This window comes from Carica papaya, chromosome 4 (assembly GCF_054855325.1).
Source record: "Carica papaya isolate Zhongbai chromosome 4, ASM5485532v1, whole genome shotgun sequence".
In the NCBI taxonomy this organism is placed as follows: domain Eukaryota; kingdom Viridiplantae; phylum Streptophyta; class Magnoliopsida; order Brassicales; family Caricaceae; genus Carica; species Carica papaya.
This window is the reverse complement of record NC_142312.1, coordinates 18963904-18973700: the sequence shown is the minus strand read 5'-3', so window position 1 is coordinate 18973700 and position 9797 is coordinate 18963904. Positions and strand designations below refer to the sequence as shown.

Sequence of the window (9797 nt, the reverse complement as noted above, 5' to 3'; positions counted from 1 at the left end):
TGAATTAAATAAAAAATTATACACATTTATTCAAAAAAAAAAGAAAAAAGAGAACATTTTAGTTCAATTCCCACATCAATTATCTTATCTAGTAAATAGATGTTGATTTTGAAATTTAATAAATAATAACAAATAAATATGATTTTTTAATTAGATAGTGGCAACTAATTATTATTATTATTATTTTTTTAAAAAAAATAAATAAATATTCGACCACCACACAAGAATTGTGGGTAGGTGGAAGCATGCTCCTGGGTGCCATTTGGCAGCCATTTTTTAATTTTTATTTTTTAGAACTAGATTTTTAATTATCAACCTTCTATTACATAGTTTTAAAAATTTTAACTAAATATAAACTATCACATGTAAAATTATAAGAATAAATAGAGGGTTATAATATAAAGAGAGAGTTAAAATTATTATAAATGAAAAAAAAAATATATATATATATATATATGTACACTAGTCTACTTTTAAGTTACTTAAAGATTATTTAAAACTAAGGGAGTTAAAATAGATATATATATATATATATATATGTAATTAAAGTAGCATATATAGAATTATTTGAGGCTAAACTAATAGCTAATTAAATGTATGTGTTAAGATACTAATATAAAATTTAAGGTATGCTATTGAGTTTAATATATTTTATGTGTATTGAAATTATATAATATTTTAAAAGCATAAAAAAATCTATTTCAAAGAAATAAAGAAATACGAATATTTAATATAAATAAACATATTTTACTTTTTATTATTGATTAAATTTAGTCCAATCATATATATATATATATATATATATATATTTGTTAACGATAAAGAATCATATGATATATGTTTCTAGTTGTAGTAGAATTTGTCGATTTTTTGAGTTACTCTTCCATATTAGAATTGAAATCAAGAAATAGATTATATAGTTTCTATACCATCCTAAGAGAGGATAAATTTAATTTTTTTTTGTTTTGTTTTGTTTGGATGAAGTCGTATATTTCTCTCCCATTAAATTCTCACATAACCCAAATTCTAATAATCCCCATTTATATTATATGGTTTGAGTTAAATGTTCTAAACTCCGATCATATTTTTGTCCCTTTCTCTTAATATTTTTAAAATCCTAAACAATTTTTGTTCTCTGAATCCTTACTAACTATTGCTTTCATATTATAAAGAGTATACAAAAGGAAACTCGCTTCTTATTGATTGAGACATCCACAGCTTTATGCTGCCTGTAGATATAAATATCTTTACGAGGAAGAAGACAAAAAGGATACATATATAGCTTCTAAGAGATGGTTGAAAAAAGGGATTATCATAAGCAATTAACACCTAAATATATCATATCACTTAGGAAATGACCCCATTGCTATTTTACCTAAATTATCTATTTAATAAATTTGGATTTGTTCCATCATACATACATACATATATATACATATATATATATATATCTTTATGAGCTTTAGATAAGCAAAACTTTTGGTAAATAATTTTACTAGAGCAATTAAATGGTGTAGATCCGAATCTTATTTACAAAGATTTTGTGCTTAAACTGGAAGTACGATAGAATTATAGTTTTGCAATTATATATTATTACCACCTAAAGCAGGTTATTCACACTCAATTGAAAGATGGCAAAACCCATTGTTAAAATATCATCTAACTAATATACAGGCGGCTCAGGAAGATGTAAAAGACAACAAGTGCAAAAGTTAGGCAAATATCCTCTAACTATAATGTTTTTTTTTCCCTGTAATATAATATTAAAATAAATTATCAGAGAAATATTATTATGTTAGTTAAAATTAAGTTCAATTAATTATATTTTCTGTGGGCATACACATGTACATACACTTTTAGTATTCATCAGTGGGGAAGAGAACGTGTCCCAATTTACTACTCTCCACTATAAATATGGGATGTTCATTTTTTCGACATTCCCATCTCAAAATCATTCAATTCCTTTTCAATTATATATTATACACTACAATATCCTACCTTCCTCACCTGGTTTACTTGTTAAATAAACATGGTGTTCGCAGCTAAAACGTGGATTCTTTGCATGGTCTTGGTTTTGGGTGTTGTAGGGAGTTACCCATTTGTGCCCTCTCGAGCGACGTATTATGGTAGCCCTGATTGCTTAGGAACACCAAGTAGGGTTTCAGTACTACCCATTTATATATATATATCTGGTACTCTACATATATATATATATATAATATGTATATACATGATGGTGATGCAGGAGGAGCTTGTGGATATGGTGAATTTGGAAGGAGTGTGAATGATGCTAATGTGGCTGGAGTTTCTAGGCTTTATAAGAATGGAACTGGCTGTGGTGGTTGCTATCAGGTTACTTACTATATATGTATATAAACATATATATATATATATATATATATATACATACATGATGGTGATGCATGTTATTTCTTTAGGTTTTTTTTTTTTAAAAAAAAAAAAATCATTTTTCTAAGAGTATTTGGGCAGAGGAAAGTCAAGAAAAAAAAAATTATGTTTTCCTCTAAATTGGAAGAAAGAAGAGAGAAAATGATAATTTAATATTTTCTAAAAAAGTTAAACATTTTATATATATATTTTTTTACTATTTAAAAGCACATGATTTAATATTTTTAAAATGAATGATATTATTATTATAATAAATTATTTTCTTCATAAAATTAAGCTACACATAACATTGATTATCCATTTTTTAAACTTTTAATTATTTAAATAAAACAACACTTAATTCTCTAATTACTTTAAAAACCACTTTAAGCAACATAATGTAAAGCTTATTGAGTTGTTATTCGTATATCTATTAATTAAGATATCATTACAGGTTAGATGCGCATCGGTTTTATATTGCAGCGAAGAAGGAGTGAACGTAGTGGTGACAGACTACGGTGAAGGAGACAACACAGACTTCATACTTAGCGAGCGTGCCTTCGCAAGACTTGCACTGCCAAACATGGCAGTCGAACTATTCAGTAATGGAGTAGTTGACGTCGAGTATCGGAGAGTTCCTTGTCGCTACTCTGCAAGTTACGGCCTTATGTTCAAGGTACATGAGCATAGCAGCTTTCCGAATTACTTGGCCATTGTTCTCTTGTACCAGTCTGGTTTAAACGACGTCGTAGCACTTCAAATATGGCAAGAAGATTGTAAAGAATGGATTGACATGAGAAGGGCTTTTGGAGCAGTTTATGACATGGCTAATCCACCAAGAGGAGACATCAGCTTGAGATTCCAATTTAGTGGACCTGCAGGGTTGAAGTGGGTGCAAGCACCAAATGTTATACCCCGTGATTGGAAGGCTGGAGTTGCTTATGACTCATTGATTCAGCTTTAATTAAATATTTTAATTATACAATACCTATATATACATATATATATATATGTACGTCATTTCCTCAATAAAATTTTAGATTATCTACCTACTGTTTTTATTTCTGTTAAAAAATTCAAATATGTTTTTTTAACTATTTCTAAAAAACATTAAAATATGATTTCAACTGCGATTAAGATGAGTTATGAGTTAGAGAGAGTTTGCAAGTTCTTTTAAGCTAGTTTTCGATTAAGCTTCAATAATGCTCGGCTTGACAAGTATTGAATCTCGTATTAAGTAAATCTCGTAAATCATTTTAATGTTTGACTAAATAGATTTTCGATTTGAATTATTTGATGCATCTACGAATAATATTCTCTTGTATTGTACAAATGCACGAGTATATTATTGAATTCTTAGCATTATGATATTCTTCATGTTCTTGAACATTTTTTGCTTTTGCATTCATTAGTTTACCATTGAATCTTTTTCTGATACCAAAAGGGTAGACTGACAGCTCTATACATCACCCAGTGGACAAATACCTAAACCACTAACAAAAAGCTTAAGACAAGAATTTTCAAACATAGAATGGATAATGATATCCTCCTTAATGACATAAAATCCTCAAAACTATCCATCATCATCCAAAAAATGAAGCCAATCTGACCTTGTGTAGCTAATGAAAAATTGTAAATGTATTTTATCCCACAATATTGGGCTCAATGCACACATATTAAAAGTGGGGATGAAGAAATCATTTCGAATCACAAACAAAAGGCTACTACTATACATGACTATTACCGTCGGTTCTTCCAAGATAGGATGTTATCTTCGTTACAGATAGATTGATAGAGAAAAAATAAAGTGAAATTCAATCATATTCTACAGTTCAGGTCAATGTATTGCTACCAAAAACAGCCTGAGAATATTGAGAACAGAGAAATCGAAACTTACAGTAGTTGCATTTCTTCAACTCAAAAACCTTTTCTCATCTAGCATCAGTACATCCTACCATTGCACTCAGACGAACCACAGAAACAACTTTTCTTCTTTATATTTCCATTCGAATCATAAACCTGATCCATCAGGTAATTGTAGTGGTATGTCAGCTCTTGCAAGGGAGGAATGTTCTCCATAGCAAAAAGCATTATGTGAGGAATCCTCTTGTCCTCATGATCATAAAGAACATTTTGGGCATACAAATTAGGTGAACAACTATGGTTGATAAACCTTCCAACATTTCCATATTGTGCAGCATCAATAGTGAATCCACTGTGCTCAACAACTTGGCAAGAACTTGACTTTGAATCAGGTAAGGTGTTAGAAACTTCACTTCGCAGAGACATGTCACTGAAGTTATTCCCAATATCAAATAGATACTCATCGTTGCCAGTTCTTTCTTCAGCTTCCTTCTCCTGAAGGAGTTCTCCTGTATACTCACATATAAAACTTCCAGAAGGGATTGAATTAAGGGATCTGACACCCCAGCCTCTTGTTTCAGTTTTGAAGATTTCAAGCTGAAATTTGATACCATGTTGACTGACTCTATTATAGCAAGAAGGAGGGCATTTGCAGGGAGGACCACACTCGTACACGAGGGCCTTTGCTTCAACAATTGCCCCATTATGATTAAATGGGATTTCTCCACCATTCTTGCTTATACACAAACATTTCCCGGATTCTGAACATCCATTGGTACAATCACAACCCTTAGGAGGAGTAGGGTTACACCAATCAGGGTAAATCATGCCAGTTACATATTCAAATGATGGTGGCTTCTCATCATCTATGGTGTTCACAGCACAAATAGGAATTAACTCTTTCCCATTTGAAATATCATTTACGCAAACACCCTCTCGTACTTTGGACGTTTTGGACTTCTTCACTACTTTCCAAGCAAGTTCAGGTTGACCAGGAAGCCGGACCAACTTAAACTTAAAGACCAGCTTACCATGTGACCCTTGCTCCTGCCATAATTCCACAACCTCATAAAGCCCATCATAGATGTATGTTCTAGATTTTGAATCTGATGAATCAGATGCCTTCATCTCACCACGAATCACTCTTACAGGATTATGTGCATGTTTGCTATTTGTCAAAGCAAGATTTCCTCTTTCAAGCTTCTGATCTTCAGGTTCCTTATCTCCAACCTTCATGACATTTCCTCCCTGGCCAGTGTAAATCAGAACATCTGAGTTATCCAACTCATCATCATAGCCTCCAGAAGCAACAATACTGGTAGCAAGAAGCTTTCCACCTTCCTTCACATAATCTATGCCACCCTGAGTAGGGCGATGGAGACCGATGATATTAAGCTCTACTCTGTAATGAAACTCATCACCAATATCAACCCCTGGGACAGATCCAATGATTTGCTTGCCAGTGTTAACATACTTCCTTTTGTTCTTAAGAATCTTAGCAGCTTCATAGTCAATTCTCCTACCTTTCAATCGCTCCTGAGGCCTCGCTTCTTCTTCTTGCAAGAGCTTCCTACAGATAAGGTGGAACAACCGCAATGTTTCCCTCACTTGGTTTCTTGTGGCAATTGCATCATTATCGTCACCTCTACCCCCAGAATTACCAGGAACAGAAGGAAGTAGACTCACGCTATGAGATCTATGATCCATTTGAGAAACTCTAGATTCCTCATCATGGCCAAAGGAACCTTCATTATTAAGATTCAGATTCTTCTCAGAACATATTTTTCCAGAGTTTTCACCTTCACTGTCCTTTACCTTCTGAGCAGGTTTCTTTTGTGGTTGTAGTATGAAATCATGATTCTTCTCTTTTCTTTCACCTGCACCACCAAGCACATTACGTTTGGTGACCTTTCTTCCCTGCCTCCAAGGACAAGTTTTTGCAGCCATGAGTCCCAGTACCAGCACCCTCCCCGAAGTAAATTCTGAATAGCCTGAACTTTCATCTTGAAGTTTATTCTCAAAGCTAGTCGTATCTGAAATCCGTCTTCCATTATTGTTTTCCCTTGAGTAAATTACTATTTGCCTCTCCATGTTTTCCTCCAATAGTCCAATACTCTTTTCGTCTGTTTTTTCAAGTGACTCGGTCTCAAGATGCAAACGACTAGTATTAGTTTTACCAGAAGTATCACTCTGTTCTTTTGCATCTCCCAATGCCAACTTGTCCTCCTCAGGAAGTATTTTGAATTCTTTGTTCTTTCCCCTTTCTTTGGAGAAAATGCCATCAGATTCAGGTTGAACTTTCTCCCCTATTTGACTGACATCATCACCTTCCACTCTGCTCTTGCGATTGTCTTCATCTAGAACAGCCTGCCTTATTTGTTTAAAATCAGCCTTCATTGTAACATCTCCATTACAATACTTCTCTGGGCCTGAATTCTTGTTCTGTACAGAAGCAACAATTTCTATTATCTCTTCACTAGTAAGATGGGAAGCATTAATTCCAACATTTGGAGGGAAGTCTCTAACAGCAGAAACATTTCTTCGAGGAGGATAATTTCTAATTGAACTCTTATTTAAATAAATGCCATGTGAAATAACTGGCTCACCAAGTGGCAAAAAGGATTTCAAACAACCTTTGGGAGCAATCTCTTCCTTTGCAGAAAGATCAACTTTATTTAATACCTCTGATGCATTCAAGTTTCCACCATTTTCAAGCTTTAGCACTGACTTTTCAACATGTCCAGGTTCAAGATCTAGCAACGGCGTCCCTGTAGACTCAGCTTTCACTGATTCAAGCCCATCCACCTGATTAGATGAGTTCATCAGCTTTTCTCCAACAGAATCCATATGATCTCTCTGTCCTACCATCAGTGACAGATCTTGGGACTGGGACTCATTTCCAGTTGCAGAAGATCTATCACAATCAACATGCAATGAACCACAACTTTCATCCCCATTTACAGACTTTTCAATGGTACCAGAATATCCTGCTTCTTCTCCAGGTGTTAAATTGATCTGTGTGGGAAACCATCCACACCCAGGTGGGAAATCCCTAACAGCACTAACTTTACGCCGCTTATACTTGCGTACACCAGAAAAGGCAACATAGCGCTCATTTTCCATCAGTATTTCTTCTAATCTTCTCACAGAAACACCATTGCTTAATGAAACCACCTTTGATAAATCTGTATTCAGCCTACTGTCTGCACTCATTTGACTCATATAACAGATTAATGAAAGTGCCCATGAAGAACCTAAATCAAAATATTTATTAACTACAATCAGTCTCAAGCATTTAAAACATGCGTGTACTTTCTCTGCTTGAAAGCCTTATTGTTGGGATAACAAAGCAAATAGAACTTCACATCTCATAATTGATGACATAAATTTCCTAGCCTAACTGTGAGAATAAACAGAATAATCTAAAGAAACGCTTGATTAACAAAGTAATATCGGAAAAACCAAAGGAACAAATGCTCGAAACATTATATTGATAACCTATGAACGGCAAGTAATAGAAAACTAATTCCAATGTCAGTAAAAACGAAAAGGCAGTTCTTCCTTGCATTTGGGAAGCAAAAATCAATGGAAGCAGAATACACGCATAAGAACAATCAAGAAAGAACGCTAAATGCTCAGGAATTGCTCATTTCCATGCATTAAACTGGGGTATCCATCATACGAGAAGAAAAATCAAAGTTGAGGCTCATGTAATTCGACAAAAATAAATATTTATAAAAAAGAAAAATCCACATTAGGGGTCTCTAAACCTTCCGCATACATCTGAATTCCCTAAGGTCTTACATAATCTAAGTTGTAGTTTTTCACACTTACATTCCTCAGCAACCTAACAGAAGCCTGAACAGTGTACAAATACGACAAGCAATTAGGTCAAAATTTACCCCAGAAAAATCGAAGAAATCCTCGAAACAATCGGCACTGCAGCAGAGATTATTAGCACTTTCATCGAATAAAAAGGCGATTTTTTTTTCTTTCAGTTCTGAAAAGGCGAACGAGTTGGAACATCTGAAGGTGTATGTAGAGATGTACATTGGGCGGGTGACCCCGTAATTCGTCCTGTCTCATTCCCTTATAAATAATTAATAGATTTTTAATTTTACTCAAATTAATTAAATTTTGATAAATAAATATCTAATATATATTTATAATATTTATTACTAAATATTATATTTAAATATTACTTTAATTATATTTTATTCAGATTAATATCTAATATTTTTAAATTAAAATTATTTAAATATTTTAAAAAATTTTAAAAAAATAAAAAAAAAATAAGTAAATAGGTGAATAATGGATTGAGCATTTTACTTATACTTTCTATTCACTTCAAATATAGGGTGGATATAAGTTTATATTTTTATTAATGAGGTTAGTATAGAGATTGATGTACCCACATGTGACTATTCTTAGGTGTGCGAATAACTGAAATCATCGGTTAGAAATATGGGATGATATTGGCACGATGGTTATTTCAGTAATTTTTCATGATTTTTTTAATAAGTATTTATTTATAGTTCTATTTTCATTAATCCTCTTAATACATTTAAATTATGTCATATTTTTTAGATATATATATTTTAGGGTCAAAATATAAAAATTTTTTCTTTACAATAAAAATATTCAAATTTGTCATGAGTTTTTTTTTTTTTTATATCATTATCTGTATTATTAAAAATGAATTATTTTGTGCCTACTTAACCTGGCATTGACGTAGTGTATTTTAATATTCAATTTGAAGAAGCAGACATGAATGTCATATTGGCTACCACGTCACTGTCATCTTTAAAATCACCACAATAAACCTTGATACCCTATTTCTTCTCTCATATTTTCTATATTTTTTATCCCCATTATTATATGCCCTAAGATTAGAACATTCATCCTCTCTATTTTCCATTCCTTTTGTGCTCTAAGACCCTTTCCTTCACTTACACAATCCCAATCTCGGTTGTCTTCTTCTCTAAAATCACAACCAGCATTGGCAAAAGGCTCATTTTCTAGACAAATTTTCCTCTCTTATAGCCATAATTTTTTTAAAAAAATTACTGTCTAAGTCCACGAATTTTGACGTTTGTTATTGTTTGTTTCATAATTTTTTTTTTTTGTTATATACTTTTTATTTATTTCAAACATTCAACTCCTTTTGTTTCTTAATAAAAAAAAAGTTAAAATAGTAAAAAAATCATGTTTATACGTTTAAAGGCTAGCTCAAGAAAAAAATATGTAAACTAATTTATTAAACTAATAAATTAACAACAATGCGATACTTTTTATTGTTATTGATTTATTAATTTAATCAATTAGTCAAAATTATTTTTTAAAATATTTAAATATAATTTGACTATTTTAAGCTTTTTTTGTTTAAAAATAAAAGGAAACTGTACATTTAAAACAAATAAAAAAAATCAACAAGTAAATTGAAAAAAAAAACGTTATCTATCAATGTATAACAAGTGTCAAAATTCAAATTTTGTAATTTGCTTTTTCTTTTTTTGCTAAATCTGGTAAGTCTTTGCACTTTTTTG

At 31.9% G+C, this 9797-nt stretch overlaps 2 protein-coding genes across 4 annotated transcripts; one reads left to right on the top strand and one right to left on the bottom strand.

The window, feature by feature from the left end:
• Positions 1 to 1925: 1925 nt before the first annotated feature.
• On the top strand, positions 1926 to 3436 carry EXLB1 (expansin-like B1). The gene is made up of 3 exons (XM_022055663.2): positions 1926 to 2153; positions 2246 to 2352; positions 2843 to 3436. Exons 1-3 carry the CDS (start codon positions 2030 to 2032, stop codon positions 3350 to 3352), a joined length of 741 nt encoding a protein of 246 aa, XP_021911355.1. The 5' UTR covers positions 1926 to 2029; the 3' UTR covers positions 3353 to 3436.
• A 652-nt stretch (positions 3437 to 4088) lies between these two features.
• LOC110825045 (histone-lysine N-methyltransferase, H3 lysine-9 specific SUVH6-like) lies at positions 4089 to 8324 on the bottom strand. Of its 3 annotated transcripts, none has more exons than XM_088218023.1 (2): positions 8086 to 8324; positions 4089 to 7505 (listed from the first exon to the last, which is right to left on the bottom strand). In XM_088218023.1, exon 2 carries the CDS (start codon positions 7471 to 7473, stop codon positions 4330 to 4332), a length of 3144 nt encoding a protein of 1047 aa, XP_088074149.1. In that variant the 5' UTR covers positions 7474 to 7505; positions 8086 to 8324; the 3' UTR covers positions 4089 to 4329. The 3 variants fall into 3 exon arrangements, with proteins under 3 accessions (XP_088074149.1, XP_088074148.1, XP_088074150.1); XM_088218022.1 differs by having other exon boundaries at positions 8154 to 8324; XM_088218024.1 differs by having other exon boundaries at positions 4089 to 7454; positions 8154 to 8324.
• Positions 8325 to 9797: the final 1473 nt, after the last annotated feature.